The 25,752-nt window shown below is 35.9% G+C and overlaps 1 protein-coding gene across 1 annotated transcript; it reads left to right on the top strand.

The window, feature by feature from the left end:
• Positions 1-5,951: 5,951 nt before the first annotated feature.
• LOC133677246 (protein QUIRKY-like) lies at positions 5,952-9,883 on the top strand. The gene has a single exon (XM_062099160.1). The coding sequence runs from the start codon at positions 6,322-6,324 to the stop codon at positions 9,481-9,483; it is 3,162 nt and encodes a 1,053-aa protein (XP_061955144.1). The 5' UTR covers positions 5,952-6,321; the 3' UTR covers positions 9,484-9,883.
• The last annotated feature ends 15,869 nt before the right edge of the window (positions 9,884-25,752 follow it).

Here is a 25,752-nt window from a genome sequence, read left to right on the forward strand (position 1 = left end):
CGAATTATGGGCAACTGATTGTTTCCTTCAACATTTTGATTTTGTATAAAAAGGTTATGATCTTTTCTTTTCTTGAACAGGAAACGAACTAAGGTTACATTCTAGTTCAGGAAATCTTACCACAAATCATAATCCTAAGCCTTTTCAGTCCCAACCTGAAACTAGGCCTCCTAAATCTCCATAAACGAAGTCCTGGCAAACTCCGAAACGATTTTTTCCTGGTTAACTTGTGATTGCTTTTCTTTGCCTTTCTATCCTTGGATTCAAAGTCGCCATTCCTGCCGCTACCGGAAGTAAAATTACCAGGTTCATCGGACCCAGAAGTCCCAGTCTGTCTGATGGATGCCCATGGATGAGTATCACTGCTCCCTAGAGGGATAGGATTTATTATCGGCGAGCCACTGGAATCCTGAAAATGGGTTGCCAAACTAGTGCGCTCCATGTCAAATAATCTCCTCAGAGATGGGCTTCCAGCTTTCATCAAGTCCAGCACACTGCTACTTTTGAGAGAGGCAGAGAATGAAGAACAAGATGCCGCTAATTCTAAAATCCATGAAGAGATTTAGGAAAGCCGGCCATAGCAAAATGTTGTTCCTATTCTGTATCTTTGGGGAATCAAAGTGGGTACTTCGGGCATAAAAATACATGAGCAGAGATCACTTGCCTAACGCTGGCAAATCCTTGAAACTTCTGTAATAGACAGCCGCAGTTGAAATTAATCACTCCTGAACTTGGAAACGTAATTGAATATGAAATAATTATTAAGGATTACTTCGCACACAAGCCAAGCCATCAAAAGTATTCGTCAAACCACGAATACATGGAAAATAATAGCAAAAAATCAGAAATAAAGGCAGATGATGGTTGCGTCCAGATAAACAATACCATCTTCAACGCGTTTCGCTCCATCTGCATGACAGAGTTGAATACTGATGATCAACACAGCAGGATTTTCTTTTTCTTTTTTTTTTTGTTTTTTAATCAGGTAGGAAATATTATAGTTATTAAACTTGATTAAAGTAAGGCCTGGATTCACCTGAGTTGAAAAAAAAAATTTAAAAGATTAAAACAATGATATTTCGACAAAAATAAATAAACTATCAAAAACCATTTAAATATACATCAAAGGTCCGGTCAAAAGACGACCATTCATGCGGACACATTGAGACCATTAATGAGAAATGCATTCTCCTTCTTGACGAATGGAGAATTCAGAAGTCTTGGGGTGTCCTTTTAGCTGGTTAGAAACGTTTCTGATAGTCATTTTACCATTTTTCATCTCAAAAACTAACGGCCGTGGCCGAACCTTCTTCATCATCTTAAAGAAGAAAATTGGACATCACATTCCAGAAGGGAGGAGAATACTATGGTGGCAATAAGATGGGCTTGGTCACCGAGTAAAGTTACTTCCTAGGGCGTCAAGTTAAGGAGGCTTCCGCAAGATTGCACTGGCAGAGTAAATACAATGTCAGAACAAGGGATATAAGAACACCCCTAAAATATGACCTCTGTAATTGATAATGTCTTGGAGGTTAAAAAAGGAAATAAAGAAACAAATCCAAAAGCAGATACAAATTGACAGAAGAGTTGGATGGTATAATCCAGGCACTTGACTGTCCATATATCTGTGGATAGAATCATACCTGCTGTCGATGCCTTGAGTTTGCATACCCAGATTATACCTGACAAAAAATTGCAGGTTATAGAAAGGAGCTGAACACGGATATATTCTATAGCAAGCTGCATTTGTGCACCTACGTTGTTTTGGACTTGATTATTAATTAGGTAGTTCCAGATGAGGATATACCATGCCAGTTGACTTCAATAGTAGATTATTCGTGTCTTTCGAAGGATTATGGTATCTGATAACATCCATGTCTTGAACATCATCATCCAGAGGTTATGAGAATATTGATCTCCAAGTTATTGCTTGATTTAAATGGCAGTCAGATCAGAAATGCATAAGCTAGCTCGAATGAATAGATTCAGTTTGGAACTAAAGCTTACAGTAACTACTCTTGGCATCGAAAGAGAAATGAGATGATAACAACTTATTCAGGCATTTTAAAGATGCATTAATAAACAATCCCCTCAAGACAAATGTACAAACTCCTGGTAAAACTCGTCCAAATTGGAGAAATCTGATGATTTTGTTAGAAATAATTGTCTAATCCGGATGTTGAATTTCTGTTCCTAAATATTCATCAAGTTTTAGGGAGTCTTGTCTGTGAGGTAATTCTTATCAGTACATCAATGTTCATGGCTGAAAAACTCGTTAATTCACCTGAAAGCCATCTACTAGGTAGGAGAGCTTCTAGGCTCAACCAGTTCCATGATTAACCATTAGCAGGAACAGCAAATAGCATTAGATACTGGGACCAAATAATGGTGACAATCTTGTAAGCACATAAACCAAATGTATAAATTTCGTAGTCATATGTCATATTATCCTTCGATTGATTTTAGGATTTTAATGGTAGATTAAAATGTTAAACAGGATATTGTACCATTGCATGCAAAATAAGATACAATGCAGTAAAAGAAATGGAATAATCTCAACCAAAAAGAAAGAGAATTCATGAATGCTAGGTTTCAAAAACCAGAATATAAATTTGTATGAATGCTAACTTAGAAAAACCAGAATATAATTTGACTTCACTAAACTGAAATCACCCGTATTGAAGTTGTAAACTTGTAAAATCATTAAACCAATCGTACCAAGTTATATATCTAAAAGATGTACTGATATCATTTCCAGAGGTTTTTGAAGATGAGATGGAACCAATAAAATCATCAAATTTATGCAGAAACAGGATGAAACATGAGGTTTTATAGCATACCATTAAACCAGAATATCATCTTGAAACCCGCAACTATGGATATAGTTTGTCAAATTGTAGGAAGTTTATACCCCCATAAAGAGTCCCCAACCAATCCAAGCTGTAACCTGCATTTCAGGCCTCAAACAATCATAAACAAATGTCTATATTCCACATTTATTGCAGATCAACCACTCTATGATATCCCTAGATAAAAACCTTCCATGCAGCTAGTTTTTTCTTACATGACTCCTGTCACGTTTAGAATGTTCAAACCCAGACACCTTGTTCACATTAGGCTACACAAATTCTTGCCATTGAAACCATTCCATCGTATGCATGTATTGGCACTTCAGTGTAATTATCATTGGAGTTCCTCAAGAAAAATGTCTCTTCCACGAAAATTCTATCCCAATTTACTTTTCAAGACATTGAAAAAATTCTCTCCAGATTCTAATTACCAGCTATGCAGCCATACTGCCAAAAATCCAATCTTAACCTCTTGATTTAATGCTCTATTCTTCATGATCAATGCTGACAGTATCATCTCTAATTTTTTCTATATACACCATAGACCTAAGAAATGGAAAAATTTTCAAGCACCAAAGTATTTTTATAACCAAAATTCAACACCAGTCACCACTAAGTAGCATACCACTGGTTGCCAGGAAGCAAGAAATTGGAAAATTTAGATGTCACAAGAAAAGAATTGGATGGTTCAGAAAACAAAAAAGCTGCCAGAACTCAATATTCTCAATTTGAACGACTTGAGCAAGAAATCTCATGCTCAAGATCTGGAAATTTTCGACAATAAGTGCACTATAAAGTTCCACAGGATGTGGCTTTTCATTAGCAAAAATCTTTCGGAGCAAGGGAAATCTCAGTCGTGGACACTCTGTTCGAAACTAACCCTCATGCATACTTGATTATTGTGTCAAGATATATATGGACTCCATACACGGCTATAAGCTCTTAAAACCTCGCTACAAGATCTTGGGATCAAAGTACTAGCTCCTACTTAGACTTGCCCTTTCTAGGCAAGAAAAAACACAGTAGAAGCTTGGCTTGATGAGATAAGGTGGAGGAAAGATACTGGTTATCATTCCACTATCTATTAATGTTTCCTGTTTAATCAGGGTAGTGGTGCTTTACAGGTATAGAGGGGTTTCCTAGGACATAGATTACTAATTCTGAAAGAGTTTGCGGGGTTGAAGAATGCAGCTGGGGCTCAAAGCATAGATAAAGGTTTCAGTGGACAGGAATGAACAGTGCAATATGATCCTTGCTACAAATCAGCTCTCCTAGCCAATAAATTTGCTGCAACTATTAATAAAAATAAACAAGGGCCACGGTGGGCAGTACCTGGCCTCTAGAGTGATTCAAAGAATATGAAGCATGCCTGGTTATGATGGTACCATAAACTACCTACGGCTTTTTATCAAGTTAACCAGATATAGATATGCATGCTCTTTTGCAGGCCAGCCAATGGAACTGACTGCGGATGGGTGGACAATGTGCAGACTGAAAGGCATTACACCTGTGATACAAGAAAACTAGAGATTAATTATCAATGAAGGAAACTTCGTGGATAGATTAAATTCAGATCAATGTGTCTTCTGCCAGCACATATATAATTATGGAAGAAATTTTTTCTCATAATAATCAAGATAAAGTTTTTGTAGTTGACAGTATTCGCCTGAAGCAGAGCAGTGGACCAACCCATAGAAGCCTCTAGTTCAGAGAACAAGCACAAGCTCTGTTCCTGGACTAATCTCTTTAATAAAAAGGGTCTTGAATTTTCATTTAATTTTTCTCTCCTCTTGATTTGTTTGGTAACAACATAATTAACAAAATTATCATTCGATTGTGAAAATCAGATACATGAAACAGGAAAAATGTTATAATCTAGTTTGTGAGATATAAAAATGCTCCCCATATCAGTTTACACATCTGCCGTCACTATGATAATTATATGAACAGCTCTTCAAAATTCAGTAATAACCACGCTGTAACATTCATTTATAAGTCTAATAAAAGCAGATAAATACCACAACAAATTTTATTTTTGAAAACCAGTTTTCCAAAGGGTTAAATTCATATTCCTTCCTGAGGAATTGAGGATATTTTGCATCACTCCAAGCATATCTGGACAATGAAAGAGTAGAACAGCTAAAGAAGCTGAAATGCGTGTACGGATTGCAACATATATTCATTTTAGGATACTCCTTCAAATTCACCTATTACACAGTTTGGTTCTAGTTGACCAGTGATTCCTATCTTGTCCAAGTGAGCTAAAAATGAGCCTGAAAAATCTAAAATACAAGGCAAGTTATTGAATAAACACTGAAGGACATCAACAGTCTGGATACCTCATGAATGCATCATTGTTCATTGTGTGAACCAACACCCAATGGATCCTGTGTAGAGATTCTCTTCCAAGATAAGCATATTCTTGACTCAAAATCAGTCCCAAACCAGTTGACATGCAACCTCCACAATGAGTACAAAACTTGAACACAAACATCAAATCAGGTCCTTCACAAAATATAAACTTGATAGCTTCTCCACGATAAAAATACCAATATCAGATACCAAAGCAGAACAGTAGAAAAGAAATATAAAATATGAAAAATAACTTGAAACACTGACCTGTCCTGTCTGCAAATGAACAAGAATCAATAATCTGTCTCAAAAAACCACAACAATTATTAAACAATACTTGCTCCATTTAAATTCCAATCAAACAGTGCTAAATCCATTCAAATTCCGAAAGAAAAGAAAGTAAACAGTGAGTGGGTTTGGATAGACATTGAAGGGTTTGAAGGAAACAGAACAAGTGATCACAAAGAAGTACAGAATAGAGAGAGAGATAAAAAATGTAAGGAGACACGAATAACGTGAGACTTTAGGGTTTAAAGATGGTAAAAGAAAAGGAAAAAGAATAATTGTAATCGAGGGCTATAATTATTCTGTATTGAAAAAAAAAAAAACTTCGCGAGAAAGCATAGAATCTCATTCCCTTTTCGGAAAAAAAAATAAAAAACTTGGCGAGAGAGGATAGAATCCCATTCCCTTTCTTGCAAAAGATCATAAAATAAAGAAGCTCATCCCCAACCCTTCACCCCATCTCTCTCTCTCTCTCTCTCTCCCCCCCTCGCGATTTCTCTCCAACATTCCCTCTCAAAATCTTAAAGCAAAGCAGAATAGAATAATAAAAAAAAAGGGGGAAACATAACTACACAAGTCCAAATAAGCAACAAAAGAAAGAAACACAAATTCAAAAAGCAACTCCTCAAAAGAATAAAATAATACCTTCACGTATAGCAGAAGCGGCACCCATTTTCTCCTCTCCCCGCTATCATCGCTTCTCTACCTTCCTTTCTCCAGTCCACTTCCTCCAATTCATACCGCAGAAGCCATTTTCTTTTCTTCACTTTCCCATCAAAAGACCACGACTGTTTTTGATTTACTGCCCCCCATGAAAGAACAAAACTAAAAAGCCATGACCCAACCACCAAATATCGTTCGGAAACTACTGGTAGAAGTGGTCGACGCACGGGATCTTCTCCCCAAAGACGGTCAGGGAAGCTCCAGTGCCTATGTCAACGCCGACTTCGACGGTCAAAGAAAACGAACCACCACGAAATATCGTGACCTCAACCCTGTGTGGAAAGAGACGTTGGAGTTCATCGTTTCTGACCCAAACAACATGGAGTTCGAAGAGCTTGAAGTCGAGGTTCTTAATGACAAGAGATTCGGCAATGGTAGCGGCCGTAAAAACCATTTCTTGGGGAGGGTTAAAGTGTATGGCTCTCAGTTTTCTAAAAGAGGTGAAGAAGGGATTGTTTACTTCCCTCTTGAGAAGAAAAGTGTGTTCAGCTGTATAAGGGGAGAAATCGGTCTGAGAACTTGTTATTACGATGAGTTAGTTGAAGAGGATCAACAACAAGCTCCAGCTCCATCGGAGGAGGATGCAGATACGTTGCAAGATCAAAAGCCGCTAAAATCCCCGGCAGTTATTGAGGAGGAAGGCAGAGTTTTTGAAGTTCTCGCACGACCGGAGATTAACTGCCACGACTATCACCACCCCCGCCACCACCATTTTCATCGTAATGGGACTCACTCGCCTCCTTTTGTGGTTATCGAGGAGTCTCCAACGCCGGTGGTGCAGGTAAACTCGGAACCATCACTAGGTTCGCAACAAGTACCTCTTCCAGAGGAGCCGCATTACGTGGAAACCCACACTCAGTACCATCCAGAAGTGAGGAGGATGCAGACTACGAGAGTCGCGCCCAGTGGTGATAACAGAGTGAAGACATTGAGGCCGCCAATCGGAGATTTCTCTCCTAAAGTAATTTCTGGCAGATTCAAGTCGGAATCGACGGAGAGGATCCATCCTTACGATCTTGTCGAACCAATGCAGTATTTGTTCATCAGCATTGTCAAGGCGCGTGGTTTATCGCAAAACGAGAGTCCTATCGTCAAGGTAAGGACCTCAACTCATTGTGTGAGGTCTAATCCAGCGAGTTACCGACCTGGTGCCTCACTGGATTCGCCTGAGTGGCACCAGGTTTTTGCATTGGGTCATAATAACAAGACTGACGGACAGCTCCCCAATGCAGCTGGCAACATAGAGATCTCAGTTTGGGATGCACGTTCGGAGCAGTTTCTCGGCGGTGTTTGCTTTGATATCTCTGAAGTTCCGGTGAGGGATCCGTCGGACAGTCCGCTTGCTCCTCAGTGGTACCGATTGGAAAGTGACGCTGCCGCTGGTCAGATCTGTAATAGGGTTTCTGGTGATATCCAGCTCTCTGTATGGATTGGGACTCAAGCTGATGATGCGTTTGCTGAAGCGTGGAGCTCAGACGCTCCTTACGTCTCTCACACGCGCTCAAAGGTTTACCAGTCCCCTAAGCTGTGGTATTTGAGAGTGACGATTATTGAAGCTCAGGATCTTCACCTTTCGTCCAATCTGCCACCTTTGACAGTTCCGGATATCAGAATCAAAGCTCAATTGGGGTTCCAATCGGCGAGGACGAGGCGAGGGTCCATGAGCAATCATAGTACGTCGTTCCGATGGATCGATGACCTAATTTTCGTCGCCGGCGAGCCGCTGGAAGAGTCATTGATTCTGCTAGTGGAGGACCGTACCACCAAGGAAGCGGTCCTCCTCGGGCACATCATAATTCCCGTGAGCTCAATCGAGCAACGGTATGATGAGCGCCACGTGGCATCCAAATGGTTCGCGTTGGAAGGAGGCGGCGGTGACACTGGGGGAGCAGGCTGTGCTACTGGCGGGTCCTACCGTGGGAGAATCCATTTGCGTCTCTGTTTGGAAGGAGGGTATCACGTGCTTGATGAAGCGGCGCACGTGTGCAGTGATTTTAGACCCACGGCTAAGCAGCTATGGAAGCCAGCTATTGGGGTTTTGGAGCTGGGGATTTTAGGGGCTCGTGGGTTGCTGCCCATGAAAACCAAAGGAGGGGGCAAAGGTTCGACCGATGCTTATTGTGTGGCTAAGTATGGCAAAAAATGGGTCCGAACAAGAACTATCACGGATAGCTTTGAGCCACGTTGGAACGAGAAGTATACCTGGCAGGTCTATGATCCTAGCACTGTTCTCACCATTGGGGTTTTCGACAATTGGCACATGTTTGGTGAAATGTCTGATGATAAACCTGATTGCCGTATCGGGAAAATACGTATACGAGTATCTACATTGGAGAGCAACAAGGTGTACATGAATTCGTATCCCTTGTTGGTTTTATTAGGAACCGGGTTGAAGAAAATGGGTGAGATCGAATTAGCGGTTCGGTTTGCTTGCCCGAGTTTATTACCGGATACCTGTGCAGTTTATGGGCAGCCATTGCTTCCTAAAATGCACTATCTTCGGCCGCTCGGGGTAGCCCAACAAGAGGCATTGCGTGGTGCAGCCACCAAAATGGTTTCTTTGTGGCTTGCGCGGTCCGAGCCACCATTGGGACCAGAGGTGGTTAGGTACATGCTGGATGCGGATTCTCATGCATGGAGCATGAGAAAGAGTAAAGCCAATTGGTTTCGAATCGTAGCGGTTCTTGCATGGGCTGTCGGGTTGGCTAAATGGTTGGATGATATTCGAAGATGGAGAAACTCGGTCACAACTGTATTGGTTCATATTTTGTATTTGGTGCTTGTTTGGTATCCGGAATTGGTAGTCCCAACAGGGTTCTTATATGTGTTCTTGATTGGTGTTTGGTACTATAGGTTCAGGCCTAAGATACCGGCAGGCATGGATATCCGGTTATCACAAGCAGAAACCGTTGACTCGGATGAACTAGATGAGGAATTCGACACAGTACCAAGCATGAAACCACCCGAAATTATAAGGGCCCGTTATGACAGGTTAAGGATGTTGGCAGCCCGAGTCCAAACAGTTTTGGGTGATTTTGCAACCCAAGGGGAGAGGGTTCAAGCTTTGGTGAGTTGGAGAGATCCGAGAGCCACAAAGTTGTTCATAGCGGTGTGTTTGGCTATAACATTGATACTGTATGTGGTTCCACCAAAAATGGTAGCTGTGGCCTTAGGATTCTATTTTTTACGGCACCCTATGTTTAGGGACCCAATGCCTCCGGCTAGCTTGAACTTTTTCCGCCGGCTTCCGAGCTTATCAGATCGGTTAATGTAGGTTTCGGAGAGTAAAAAAAATATAGCTATAGCAATAGAATAGTATGAATTGCCCCATTTGGGCACCGAAATTTGGTGTGATGGAGGGGAATGTGAAGACAACTGTTTTATGTCGAAAAAAGTTGTCCCAAATGAACGTTTTGAGGAGTGAAAAGTGGGACGAGAGTAAAAAGTATGTCTTTTTTTTTTTTTTTTTTAAGTGATTGGATTGGCCGATTGAGGTTGAAAACTTGAAATAAGAGAAAGAGGTTGGTGGGGCAACGCAGAAAAGAGTTTGTAGGGGCAAGAAATTGAGTCGAATGGGAGACTAATGAGAGGGTTTTTTTTTTTTTTTTTTTGTAATGAGTGTTACGGAAAGTAATTAACATTCAAATGCTCTTTAACAGAAGAAACTTCATCAACATCGTTTTTATCATTGTTCTCAGCTGTTTTTTGGTTTGATGATAAATTCCATCAGTATATCACTAGCCATGAATTTTGCCTTCTCAACAAGGTATCCATGGAGGATCATCAAAATATATAAAAACCAATGTGTCCATGAAAATAACACACAAAAAATCAAGGTCAAGAGGCAAGTCTGTCAACTGACAGCCTTGAGAGTAATTTTGAAAAGAGATGGACTTTTGCGTACAACACTTCTTTCATCAGCCTTTCATTTGTAGCAATGGCCCCTTCCAAAGTCAGATGGCAAAGCCTTTACATTGTCATTTTGTAAATTTTTAATTTTCGATAAAGCTGGCTTTAGAGGGAGGGAAAGCAGCTCCTGCACCGCCAGTAGGCCCAGCACTTGGTTCGGAGGGTGTAAACTGTAAGCATTATGACTTTATTGTAAGGACTGTAATGCAGGAACTAATGGTATGGTAAGTAAAGATAGTCCTGTCATTCCTGCTAGGATTGATGTTTATGATGTTAGCAGTTTCATTTTTCTGTCGATTTTTTGTTGGCTTGAGGTACATGGTGTTTTGATTTATTTTTTTATGGTGTTATTTTCAGGATAAAATCCTTAAAGATACCTCCTGCTTCAGTTTTGCTGCTTGAGGCTGCGGGCGTGTGTGCTTGTATAATATCTATCACCAACTGATTGATTTTTTTTTTCTTTCTCTCTTGCCCTTTGTTCTGTTTTTCTCCAGTTTCCAAAGGGTACGTGACTTGCAGTCACTGAATTCACTTTTGATTTTGCTTAGCATAGCATTCATGTCTTTGTGAATGTGAGTCCATCCCTGCTCTAAAATGTTTAAGATTTACCAATTTTATGCAATAGCTACTGAGAAACTGCTAGACTTGAATTGCACCGCCCATTGGACCAGCATTGAGAATCATACCACTGCAGCTAATATGGGGATCGAGGTAGATCTTCATGTTCTTGGACCCAAAATGAGGGCTGTCTTAGTTCACTTGGTTATTTAATTTTCTTTTTTTGACTATATTTCTACTTGGAATCATCTGTGTAAACAATTCGGGTAAAGATCTGTTTTCATGTTCTGTATCTCCAATATTGATTCTCCGTGCTATAAAAGCTACAGTCTGATGAATGACTGAGCTTATTCACAAATCTAAGCGTTTCCAGAATTCATCTTTCAAAGGGTAAGGATCTGCTTGTTGGCGCTTAATGTGAGTTTTTGTTTAATGTCAGTTGTGCAGATTTGCAGGAAATTCCAATGGAGTGACAAAAGCCAAGCATTGATGAAGACTGGAATAGGGAGAAGAATTTTCTCGGACAAATGTACTGCCACCTTCACTCTCTAGTGGGAATCGAATTCTATGATGCACAAAGAGGAAAAAATTGTTTGGGACAATGAGCATCCATACCTACCACTTGTCAGGAGAACATATGAGAGTAGCATCATGTTCACTACTGGTATATCTTATAGTGCAAAGGCTGCAGTATTATAATAGGAAATTCCTGTGGATAGCTAGCCTTTATGCTCGTAACGATAGCAGCAGCTTGTGGGATAATTTATCCTACCAGCGACGAAGAGGACTCCATTTCCTGGAAGCTGGGCTCGAACGGAAATTTATCGATCAAAAGTACCGGGGTAGCTTGAGGATCAAAGCTACAAAAGTAGATTGGTTGTGGGGTTCTCTTTCCATACCAAAACACAGTGCGTTGGATAGACTTTCCACAGAAGCTGAGCAGCTTAGACGGGGGAGAAAAACTGATACTGATTGTGCTCTTTGCCAACAGCAAGATGAGAGAGATAAGGAATCATTTGCTTTTTGAGAGTACCTCGGCCTATGTCAGAAGCATATGGGAGCAAATATTGCAAAGGCCAAAAAAATCTACAAAAGAAATCTTTTCTTTCTGCCCGACCCTGTTAGCATTGCGTGTGCATGACTGTTTTTCATTTGCAAGGAAAGAAATGCCCAATGGGATTCTGCATAATTCACTTCCCTAGTAGCATTTTTCAATATATATACACAATATTGCAATTACAAATATAAAAGGAAACTAAAGGAATGGCAAAAAAACAAATATATCTCTTAATAACATGCTAGAAAAAAAAAAACATTCTCAAACTATCACAATTTTACCAGTTTTACGATATCTTAATCTGCGTAGCTTTACATGGAAGCCTTACCTATGCAATTCACATGGACAAAAAAAACTTCCTTTTCTGTTTTGCTAGCTCATTTCTTCATTTAGTCCTAAGATTTTTCTATTTAGTTAACTTTAGTTCTATTATTATAATCATTTCATCTGTTGTTTTTGACCAAAAATAAATTAACAGAAGTTAATATTTATTTTTGAATGAGAGTGCTAAAAAATAGATCATTTTTACTCAAAAAAATTGTTATTTTTTTGCCTAACTTAAATAAAACTAAGTTTAATTGATGAAATAATCGTAATAATAAAACTAAATTTAACTAAACATAAAACTTGAGGGACGAAATAAAGAGAAGTAAGAAGAATAATAGGCTGAAACAATAACCAAAGTAGAGGAGAGAATTTAAAAAAAAAAAAAAAAAGGAGGAGGAGGAGGCCGAAAGAATGAGATAATAAAAACACATTGTAGTTTTGATGATGACACACCTACGTAATCATGCAGGAAAGCTATATTTGGTGTCAGTTGTACTGTCTAAAAGTGCCAAAATATTCCTCTGGAAAAAAAAATTATATTTATTGAATAATTTTTTATTTTTATCTCATGTGCAATCTCATGAGTGACTATGTTATATTAGTTTGAAATTTTTTTTATAATTTATGCTATTTTGAGAAATTTGAAAAATAAAAAACTTTGTAGATTACATGCAAGGCCAAGGTGCGAGCTTGGCCTTGCATTAAAAAACAAAAGGTGTTTAGTTTTATGTTTTTGCACGAAGCCATCTTTGAAGAATTTGTAAGCTTTGTAACTCCTGCGTTTTCTCCATTTGATTAATGAGTATTTTTACTCATTTAAAAAAAACAAAATTTATGTCATGTTTATTTGCTGTAAAGTTTTTTTTTTTTGAAAAGTGAATTTTTAGAAAGTTAATTTTAAAAAAGTGAATTTCAGGAAAGTTAATTATTTTCTGATATTTGATAGTGTAATGGGAAATAAATTGGAAAATATTTTCCAGTATTTGGTTATGTTATAGAAAATGAGCTGAAAAATAACTTATTAATGTTTTATTTTTTTCAAGTTTATTAAAATAATGAGAAATAAATCTTACAAATTAAAACGTTGAATGAGAATGAAATTGAAAAAAAAATATAATTTTATAAATTATCTTAGATAAAATAAATAATAATCAAAATAATAGAAATCAAATCTAAAAGATTTTAAAAAAATGAAGAAATTAAAATAATAATAATTAACATTTCATAAATTATTTCAAATAAAATAAATAACAATCAACAGAATGAGGACCAAATTTGATAAATAAAAAATTTCAATAAAAAAATATAAGGAAAAAGCAAATAGCAATTATAAAAATAAGGACAAAATTTAATATAAAAATTAAATTTTAAGAAATGAAATTGAAAAATAAATATTCAAAACAAATTATATATAGCAATCAAATGTTTGAGGATTAAATTTGATATAATCAACAAATAATAACATTTCTAAATTTTTCACAACTTCTGAAAAGTGTTTTCCGCCTAAATTTTCTAGGAAAACACTTTCCTGAAAACCAAGCCAAATTTTCCTTTGACTGTTAAATGTTTTTCGTTGACCAACTTTTCTAATTGCAACAAACACAAGAAAGTTTGGAAAGTAGTTTTCTAGAAATCACTTTCCGGAAAACAAACACAGCTAAAAGAAAAAAACATTTTCCTGTAAATTAAACCAAATTTTTTGTTGATCGGAAAGTATTTTTCGTTAATCAACTTTTCTAATAGTAAACAAACACATAAAAATTTAAAAATTAATTTTTCAAGAACTACTTTTTAAGAAATAAACATGATTTTATGTAACTAATTTTATAATTTGTCCACCGTGTCATTATTTATAAAGTCAAATGTCAGTCGATGATACCCCTGAAAAGGGATCATAGAGGGGGATTTAGGATAGGTTATGTTTGACTTCTTTTTCATGGAATTTTAAGTAAAATACAACGGAGAATTGTGGAATTAAGGATTTCAGGAGGAGTTAAGTTCTTTTACTAGTCTAATCGTACTCAAGGCACTGGAACAAGCAACATTTTAGGAATTTATATTTTTATTAATGTATCGAACACGAATAATAATTTAACTCAAATAACCCTAATTGATAAAAAAAAATCTTATAAATAGTTGGGGTTAAGGTAAAACTTGAAAAGACAAATTAGGATAGGATGTGTTCAATAACATAAAATTATTTTCTTTTATTCATTTTACAGTTTTCTATTTTTTTCAAAAAAATATATATAAAAACATGATTATTTATTGAAAATAAAAACAAGATTTCCCACCAAACAACAGAAAATACATCAAACTATAACTATTTTCATAAAAATCATAATTCATAATAATCATCTTGTTAAATGGTGTCTCAGTGTCTCCTGTCTCTTGTTGTTTCTGTAAATGCAAAATGTATGAATTTATAGAATTTGTTTCATGGGTTTTTGCTACCTTGGAGATTTGAAATACATGGATGTGTATTTCTATATTTTATCAGTAAAGTTTTTACCTTGGAATTAAATTTCATCCTAGAAAGAAGTTTCTCAAGTAACTTATGACTAAATTTTTGTAATTGTGTGCAAGATTGAAGTTTCACAGTTTAGGATAGTATTAAAAAAACAACAATAATATATTTTGGGGATCATGATTCTTTATTTAAATCTTTAATATAAGTTAATCAATTTATTGTAATGATAATAAGTTAAATTGTTTAATTTATTTAATTATTTTTTATTTAGGATTGTGATTTATATTCGGTCCAACTCATTAAAAAACCTAATGTATCACACATATAAGAATCATTGGTTATAAATAAAATTGAGATGATTAATCAAATGAAACTTGATGATAAATAAATTTTAAAAATTAAGAACTTTAATATACTTGCTACAAAAGATTATAATTCTAAACCTAAAAAAATCAAGTATTCTAAAATAATATATGTAATATTATTCAAGGGAAAATGATATTCTTTTAATTCTTTTGGTTATTTTTAAATTGGGTTTGATGTCAGCCTATTAGTCCATGAGGTTCGGTTCTTTTTTCAACACTTTAAATGCTTTTTTGTAAGGTTTGCAATTCAAATTGATATTTATTATTATTGTCGTATCTTTGGTTCTTTATTGAATTGTCTTAACTTATCAAAAAATAATTATTTTCATGATGTTTTTTTATGCTTTTCATTTATAATTTTTTATAATCATTGGGTGAAGGTTTCATTGAACGATTAAAGTAATCATTGTGTCTAGTTTTTATCAATCAAATTTGATTTTAGTTTTATTTGGTTTGGTCTTTCCTGTATGTAATTCTAGGGTTTTTAACCTTCAAGTTTGTATTAGCTCTACTAAACTTTGACCCTTGTCTGTAAGAAGAAGAACAAAAAAAACAGACAATATCTCTTCTAAACACAGTTCAAGTCGTGGGAAGAAATCAAAAGAATAAAAGTTCGTAGTAGGTAGAGAAAAGAAACAATCGGAAGAAAGGAAAATCAACAAACAAACCTGGTGAGAGCTAAAGTAGAAACAACAACTTAACTTCGGGGATATGAAGTGAAAGGAGGGCTGCTACGAACCAGCCCGTAGAACATGCCTAGAGACAGAGTCCTAAACAAACCATCATTAACCTTTAGAGCAAGTGGGAAAACACCTTATTAAAAAAAAAATATAATAGCAATTGTTTTTTAAAGTTTTTTAATTTAAAAATATATTAAAATAATATTTTTTTATTTTTAAAAATTTGTTTTTATCTTTTAAAAATTTTAGTTTTGGCTATCATAACATATTTAATGCTTCTAAAAGCTGTTTGTTTTTTTATTTTAAAAAATTTGTTTTTAACATTAATAAACAATATAAAACACCAAAAAAAACTTAATTTAAAATAAACAATTCAAACTTTTTAAAAAATATAAAAACAAACCACTCTTAGAAGCATTAAATATGTTATGATTGCCCAGACTGAAATTTCCAAGAGACAAGTTCAGCATAGCATTAAAAAAAGTGACAAAGAGACTTGCATAAAAAAAATGGTTGGAAATAAAATATTTTATTATTAGTATTAATATTTGAAATTTCTAAAAACTATTATGCATGCTTTTGAAATTTCATAAACCATTTATTATTAGTATTCTTATTTTAAGATCAAGTACATAATAATTTAAAAACAAGTTACTGATATTCAAATAAAAATTTATAATAGTATATAAGAACCATATAAACATTAAAAAGTATGTAAATTTGATAATTTTTTTCACAGTATTAATAAAAAAACCAAAGAAAAAAAAAGGAAAGGAAAGGAAAAATGATAAGGCGTGTTTAGCCATGCTTTAATTTTTATTTGAATTTTACTTGTTGTCTACTTTAATTTAATGAAAAAAAATATTGAGGTGTGTTATCGTGATCTCAAGCACCTCACAGCAAGCTAATTAAAACAATTTTTTAGACTTAAAAGCAAAATAATAAATTGTCCAAGAATAAAATAAAAAGAAAAAAGTTTAAGGAGAAAAATGCAAAAAATATAAAGGCTTGAGAAAAAAAAAAAGACATTGCTGTGTTACTTCGTATTTGTAAGAGTTTTTATAGAGAAAATGTCAAGCCTTCTAATTTTTTTTCTTTGCATTTGATAATGAAGCTTTTATAAGACAGATTTCGATAAACCATATCAAATTTCATGTCTCTTTTTAATCTATGTTTTGCATGAATTTTACATAATACATTTGTTACATGTCACAGGGATAAAAGAATGGCAGATTCGAAGGAAACTACCCGAATTTAATATTTCACAGTTTGAACAACTTGAAATTGATAAATCTAGATTTAACAGACTCAATCACCTAAAAAACATTATCATAAACACGTGGGTCCAGGCAATAGCTTGGCCCATGCTCGGGATGCTGCCCATCAAGAGGAACGTGCTCATGATGTTTGAGCTCAAGGTAGGTGTTTTACCCATCACCTTTAAGTGCTAGGCGCACTTCCATGTTGGATGTGACAAGCCCAGCTAGGGCTAGGTGTGCTGCATAGCACCACTGAGGGATAGTGTTATCACACTCAAGCTCAATATGCTTGGTTTCAAATAACATGTTTGAGCCAACTTTTCATCTCTAATAAGTTCAGACAACTTGATGAAGCCCAACACTTTTCTGGAAATTTTTTCATGACTCTACACAAGTCTCTTAATATTTTATACTAACAATAAATATTATATTGAATAAGATATAACTCAAAATATCACAAAAATAAAATAATTTTTTAGCCCCTTCTTTGCATAAAATTGTCATAACCCAATTTTTAACCTTTTATATTTGAATTATTACTTAAAAAATGATGAAAAAATAATGAAAAACAAGTAAAAATAAAACAAATGAAGAAAAAATTAAAATTTAGGTTAAAGGCATCATGATTGGAAGTTTAAAGATTTAATTAAACTCTTGACTAGTTTAATTAATCAAATTAATGGCTTAATTGGAGAATTGATAAGTTTTGAGACTTAATTAAACTTGGAATTAATTTAATTAATCCAATTAAGGGTTTAGTTGGAGAATTGATAAGCTTTAGCCTTAATTAAGCTTGGAATTAACTTATTCAGGGACTTAATTGAAGAAATATTAAAGTTTGGGTCACAATTGCACAATTAAAATCCAAAGACTACATTGAAAATGGCACGCAAATGCAGGGGGGCAATTACAGTTTAAACAAGGGGCTTAATTACAAAACATTTAAAACTTCAAGGGTCAAAATGAACATAACCATTAAACACAAAAACTGCGCCGTTTCTAGACACTGTTCATCTTCCTCAACGGTTCAGCCGCCCGCCGCCACCATTACACCTGCAATCAATGGATGAAACGGCATTGTTCTCTGGCTATAAAAGCCAGAGAACGAAAGGCCACAAAAAAAAGGGGGGGCGTAACCGAAAAGCCACCGGTGATCACAGAACCGGGGGAGAGGAGAAAATAAACAGACTTTCGTTCCTCTGTTTCTTCTCAAGGAAACAGAGGAGGTTAAAGAAAAAAAACAAAGCAATGAAGAGGGGGAAAAGGAGCAGAACCGAGAAAAAGAAAAGAAAGGAACAGAACCGGGGAGGGAGGTTGTACAGAGGGGAGCAAAATTTGTGCCCCGGTTTCTTCTAAAAGAAACAGAGGCGTTCGGCGCCATTCTCTGGTAAGCCAGAGAAGGCCATAGAGAAGGAAACGAGTAACTCAGGGGGCACCACCTTCCCTCCTTCCTACTGTACTCACAGACGAGAGAAAAGGCCATGCACGTGGAAAGAAAAATGAAGAAAACAGAGGAGTAATGACAGAACCGGGGAGGGAGAAGAGCAGGGGAACTGGGAGGAGAGAGTGAAGGCAGAAGACGAAATAGAGAGCACGAACCAAACCAAGAAAAACACAGAAAGAGAAGGAAAAAGACGACGAGCAGGGGAACAAACCGAAACAGAAAAGAAGAAGACGACAGAACAAGGAAAGCTAAAACAGAGGAGAGGAAGCAGTGTTGGTGGAACAGCCCTTCCACACCGCCATCTTCGTTTGCAAGCAGCAGATTCCAGGAACAGACGAAGAAGGAGAAGAGAGGGAGAGACCGGGAGATAGAGGACTGATAGACAAGAAACCAGGAGGGAGAAGACATCGTCCGGCCAGAGCTAACCGGTCGCCACCTTCATCTTCGCCTTCACCCTGCAGCTGCACCACCCCAGCAGCTCTTCCACACCGTGAACATCCAAAAGTCCTCCGTTGAAGCAGCCGTGTCCCTCAGCCTTGCCAGGTAAGTTCTTCAGTTTTCCTTCTTTTGGTAAATTAATTACCCTGCTACTGTTGCATGGATGCGTGAGTGATTCACGCATGCAAGCAACAGTGGCAGCTGAGTCATTGGTTTGGACCAGTGACCTAATTTATTTTTTTTTACCATGCAACATAAATTAAAAATAAATAAAAAAAATAAAAAAATAAAAAATAAAAAATATGTATGCATGAATAAAAATAACATAAATTTATTGGTTTATTTACTGATACCAGAGTCAGAAATAAAAATACCGATTTAAATTTATATTATTTTTATTTTTAAAAATTCATGCATACATATTTTTAAAAATATGGATGCATGAATAAAAATAACATAAATTATGATCACTAGGAACTCTGGTATCAGTGACCAGTTAGAATAAAAATAACATAAATTTATTGGTTTATTCACCCTAGTTGTTATGTGATAGACATTAGTTACATAGTCGTCATTCCACGCCAAACTCATTAAGCTACCAAAAGTCTAACAAACAAAAAATTAAGAAATGATTTGTACATGAGCATATCTAGGAGATTGTCTACAGCCCCTATTAGGTGACGAGTTCTTTCTTGTCCAAATGAGTATTGGACACTCGACTCCTTAAGAACTATATTTTCAAAAAAAAATGAGTCTTAACAACTATAATGGTCTGGCCGACCCGATGGAGCATGTGTAAAATATGCACAGTGACTTAGAGTTGGTCATCTAAGATAATACGTGACTCAATGTGGAAAATCCTCCCCATAAACTTCTAGAGGTCTGCGCATGCTTGGTACAATAATTTAAAGCCAATAGCCTTAAAGGTCTTGATACGAGGGGTAAGAGAACATGCTTTCTGAAGAAAACTTTATGTTTTACCAAACAAAGGCTTATTCAAAGTGAAACAAGTCATGGAAAATCATATACGGGTAGAAGATGCTAGTGTGTTATAATATGAGCTTCTTTGTTTTTACAAGGACAACCAACATGAAGGACCTTCAAAGAAAATCATTCTCTTAGTAGAAATGAAAGCTTGAAGAGGAATCATGAGGGGCCAACCCATAGGCGCTTAGTATGTCTTAATAATTTATTACTCACTTGAATCAAAATGAAATCACTCATTCAAAGTTATCAAGACAATCAATGCAAACACCTATGACCTCTATCGTACCCTCGCGGCGGAGCGCGGCGACCATCGATTTATTTCGGGGTCTTTTTTTGTTTGTGTAAAGGAGTCGCCACCTAGTATTTTGGTCACTAAGAACCCTAACTGGTCTTTCAGAGATTCTAAGACGAGGGACTGGTTGCGTAAAAGAAAGGTATTAGCACCTCTAGTACGCCCTACCTAAGGTAAGCTGCTTGGTGTTTGGTTTGCCTTATAATTGCTATGGTGTTAGTGTTTTCTAATCTTATCAGTTTTCCTAGGTTTGATTCAAACTAAATTTATTAAGATAGAAATCCAAGGAGATTCCATGTGCTTCGAAAGCTCATTTTCCCTTAGTATTTCAAGAGTTTGCGACTCGTAAATCGCAAGGAGGAGGGACAAAAATTTAGAAATCTAAGCGCTTTAAAAAAACCTACTTTTTTTCTTAGTGTTTTATACTCTCACGGCTCGTAAATCGTGGAGTAAAAAATTACAATGTCCTCGATTATAATCAAGGCTTCTTTCAAGGATATGTGCGGATTTATTATTCCTAGAAAATTATTTTGGATATTTACCACTCAGGGTTTCTTTATCTAAATATTAATAGTGAATAATAACAAATTATTCCCAATAATATTTTGAATATTCGTCCTTTAAGGATTTCTTTATCCAAACATTAGTGGTGAATAATAGATAAATTCCCCCCAAAATAAGATTTTTGTATTTTTTTTGGAATATTGGCCAATACTCTTTGGAGTTTTACAAACATGTTGTAAAATCCAGAAATGCAAGAAAACAATTTTGTTGTGTTTAAGAAATCCATGCGAAAACATATTTTCAAAACTTCCAATATTTTTTATATAAAAAAAAACATTCAAAACATATTAGGGTATTGGTTGTATGCAACACACAAGAAAACAAATTTTGATATATATGTATATTTGTCAAATTACGTCAAAAAAACTATTTGTATAAAACAACAAAAATTCAGACCGTAAAATAAATATGCAAAAAAATCATAAATCACTTTCTCTTTCTTTTATTTTTTAAGAAAAAAAAAGGGGTGGGGAAGGTCTAGCCGGGTCACTTGCCCAAGCAAGTGACCCGGCTGGATTTGTGAATGGATAGCTACTGTTCAAGTGAATTAATTCACTTGAACAGTACAAACACATACATTACAAATGAAAAAGACCCCGCTAACAGTGCACATACCAAGCAAAAGAAAGCATGCAACAGGTGAATAGAAAACAAACCTGGAGACAAAGAACTGCAGTGGCGTTGAAAGAGTGATGGTTGCTCGGTCTGTGTCCTTCTTCTGTTCTGTGTTTGGGTCTGCTTATTGCCTCCTTCTTTACTCTGCGCCTCCGTCACTTTCTCTACTGATTCCTAACTTTATTTTCCCATTTCTGCAGTTTTTATTTGCAGAAAACAAATGGAGCATAGACGTCTTTCTGGTTTTTCTTTTGCTGTCTCTCTCCCGTTCTCTATTCTCTCCTCTCTTTTCTTATTTTTCTGCTCTCTTTTTTCTGCGTTTTTCACTTATTTTTCTGCCCTCTCTTTTCTATTTTTCTGCTCTCTTTCTTCTGCGTTTTTTCACTTATTTTTCTGCCCTCTCTTTTCTATTTTTCTGCTCTCTTTCTGTCGCCCCCGTTAGGTCATTAGAAGGGCTTATATATAGTCTAAATATGCCTCTATTTAGGAAGGATTCAATGCATTAATCCTAGGACGCAAATCCCTACTGATTTGCAGTAAAAAACGCAAAAAGAAAACTGCAATGTTCTAATTTTGTGTTGGTGCTCTACGTCTGATTTCTTTCCAGTTTTAGAGGATGGTGTGGCTCTTTTCTTTCCTTCCATAGGACCAACTGCTCCTTTTGAAATGAGGCAACAAAAACGTGGTCTTCAGCTCTAAAAATCAGGCGTGATGAGAAAGGAAAACAACAGAGAAAAAAAGAAAGAAATCAGCTGGAGGGTGCAACTGCAAGGTCTTATTTTCCTTATTCGATGTGGTAAAAATCCTGTCATTTATGATGATCCAACCCCCCTCTCCAGCTTTCAATATCATTCTTCAATTCAATCCCTCATTTTAACACGTTTTGATTCAGTCCTTAGTCCAAAAAAAATCCTTCAAATCAGTCCCGCGAACTTGGGCTATATCCTTCCCGCGACAGAATTTTCTACCCTCACGTTAGATATTCAAATGGGAATATCTTGAGCTTCTAATATCGAAATCAAGTGATTCAAAAGCCCAAATTCATCTACGCGTCTAGGACTAAAACTTTGATGAAGAAGTCGAAGTGAGATAAAATCTTTTTACAGAACAGAATCTAGCATTAATTTGGTTGGTCGAAAGGGATCTCTAGGTCTAACTCAAAAACTGACGAATGCCGCGAATTCTGATATGACTGAGAGTATGAACTAAGAACAAAAATCACAAAAACTAGGCTAAAAATAGAGTTTTTTTAGTGCAAACTCGGGTCAATATCCTTCTCGCGGTAGAATTCTCTACCTTTACGTTAGATTTTCAAACAGGAATATCTTGAGCTTCTGATATTGAAATCAAGCAATTCAAAAGCCCAAAATCATCTACGCGTCTAGGACTACAACTTTGATGAAGGAGTCAAAGTGAGATAAAATCGTTTTAGAAAACAGAATCTAGCAGTAATCTAGTTGGTCAAAAAGGTTCTTCATCTGACAATGCTGAGCATCCAAATCTGACTGAGAATCTGCTCTAAGAACAATGATCCCTAGGACCTAATAAAGGTGTACGTTAATTTTTCATGTCATGAGTGACAAAATATACCTAGGATGGTCAGATATCATACAAAACCGAGTCAGAATTAAAACCTAAGTTAGAACAAAAACATTACGACAGTAGTAGAACCATTTTTTTTAGTGCAAATTCTGAGGGATTTATTCAACCTTAAAGACGAGATAAAAATGAATGAATTTAGCATTATAAAGACTCCTAATCAACCTAAGAAAACCTGATGATTTTGGTAGCAAAGGGGAAGGATAAAAAAGAGCAGAAAACAGCTCAAACAGGGTTCAATATATATATATATATATATATATATATCTTTCTGTGCTTTTGTCAATCTTCTGGCGAATATGAGTTAAACTCCTACACTCTGTTCAAAAGAGGTATACACCGTCTCCAGCACGTGGGGTCTAAAATTGAGTAACAACAACCTCCAAGACATGTTTCTTCTAAAAACCTTCCTCATACCTATCACTCAAATCATCTCAGGATGCACAATTCTCAATGAGACTGTAAGTTTACTTTTCAAATAAAACTAACGTATCTTTGACATGCATTTCTTATTTACAAATCTTTGAGTGATGCCCAAAAGTCTTTTACCAATTCACTAGAGGTTGATCTTGGATCCCTCATTTTTAGTACAGTCTCGAATTAACACATTCTTCAAGTAATGTATAAGGACCTCTCACTAATTCATCAAGGATTGATCTTGGATCCCCTATTCTCCCATGCATATTCGAACTGGTATATTCTGCAGGTGATGTCAAAAGATCTCTCACCAATTCACCAAGGGTTGATCTCGAATCTCACATTCTATAGTGCAGTCTTGGACTAATATATTTTCTATGCTATGTAAAATGACATCTCATCAATTCATTGAGAATTGATCTAGGATCTTTTGCTCTTTAATACATTCTTAGACTAACACGATTGATTAATGAAACTCTCAGACCTCAAGCTATCTCCATGGATATTGTTGGATCTCCCACTTTCAGGTACAATCTCTCTTCACTAAGGGGCTCACGTATTGTATTTCATCACCATGAAGGCCACAGGTCATTCACTCTTTAGTTAGGGCTTCCATAATGGTAAGGTGATCTAGTACTTCTAGAGTTCTAAATTTCACTCATATAGAGAATATATTATATTGCTAGAATTAAAAAATTAGCAGATTATCTAATACATAACATTGGATATTTTGAAACATCATTAAAAATAGAAATTTCATGGTCATTAATTGGAATTTTTTCAGCAAAGGGCCCTCTGGAGTTCTACATGTTCGTCAGCCAGTACTCTTGGCAATGGGCACTGTTCAAAACTAACCCTCAATCGTGTCAAGACCCATGGACTCAAGACAGGCTACAAGCTTCTAAAACCACTACATTACCTTGGGCTCAGAGTTCTAGCTGTTACTCCAGACTTGCCCTTTCTAGTAAACATCACCCCAGTAGAAGCTTGGCTTGATCAGATAAGGGGCCTGCAAGATCCTCTTCCAAATTGATACGGGCTGCAATGTTACACTAGGGTTTTTTTGAAAGATTTTGCAGGGTTGTGGAATGCACTTGGAGCTCAAAGCATAGCCAGAGTCATTAATCAGCAGATAAGAATAAAGAACCATCTTTGGCAGACTTCCTACAGGAATTTGCCTCGACTTCTAATGGAAATAAACGAAGGCATTATGGACCTTAACTTGTCTCTACAGTGAATGAGCATGCCTTGTTAAGATGTTGCGGTCTTACCGATTACCAGCTAAGGGTTTTTTCCAGTTAATCAGATTATGAAACGCATGCTCTTCTGCTGCAAGCCAGCAATGGAAATAACTCGGAATGGGTGGAAGATTCACTGCTTAACAGAGAGAGAGCTGTGCATTACACCTATGGAACAAGAAAACTAGAGAGTTAATTATCGAGGAAGGACGCTTCTTGAATAGATCAATCTCAGATTATTCTGTCCTCTGCCACCACATTTATCATTCTGGAAGAAAATTTATCCTATGATAAATGAGAAGTTCTAGTTGATTCGCCTGTAGCAAAGCAGTGGACCAGAATTCATAGAAGTGTTTGGCCTCTTGGTTCAACCGGAGTTTTGCAAGATTAACTTTCTTTCTTTTTAAGATTAATTTTTTTTAAAATCATTTTAATATGCTGATATTAAAAATAAAATTTAAAAAATAAAAAAGAATTATTTGAATGCACTTCTAAACCAAAAACATCTTAAAAAACAACATTTTCTGCTCCACTGTCACAAACACCCCCTCCAAGCCTCAAGCAACAAACTCCAATGCTTGACTAATCTCTTTAATGAAAGGAACTTGAACTTCGCAATAACTGTTCTTCTCCTTGATTTTTTTTTTGGGGGGGGGTGAAAATGTATAGAAAGATTAACATTTGATTGCAAAAATAGACACATGAAACAAAAAATTTGTAGCAGTCTTAATATATATATATATATGCATCTAAAAATAGCAAATCCTTAAACAAGGCCTTCAATGGCAAAAAAGATCAAAGCTGATATGGGAGCTTTATCATACAACTCAAAATATTCAGCCATCTCAACCATGAAATCTCCTAAATTAGTTTGCTCTAAACATTTTTGGTTACCAAATTCTCATTTTCTGTACCTTAATAAATAAATAAAAAGATCACAACAATAACAGAGACCTATACCACAGCTCACAATTCTAAGGCAATCTAACCTCAAAATGGACTTAAATCTCCAACCATATTGGCAAATCCCGTATGCCAAGTCCTGCCAATTTACTAAATGACTTTTCTTTGGACTAAGCAAGAAATTGTATCATGGAATCAACAAATGAAATAATATCTACAAAAAATCATATCTTTGTAATTGCTTCACTCACAAAGCAAAAGGGATTGAATGCCCTAACTTGTCCAACAATTGAGTTTTCTAAATCATGAATTTAAAACAAATGGTATTCTTCATGCACATATCCAGAACAATTATCACCACTAAGTTTACTCCAAAAAACAGATTCATGGATATTCATAAAATCATGAAACAACTCCAACA

Source organism: Populus nigra, chromosome 17 (genome assembly GCF_951802175.1).
Source record: "Populus nigra chromosome 17, ddPopNigr1.1, whole genome shotgun sequence".
NCBI classification, from domain to species: domain Eukaryota; kingdom Viridiplantae; phylum Streptophyta; class Magnoliopsida; order Malpighiales; family Salicaceae; genus Populus; species Populus nigra.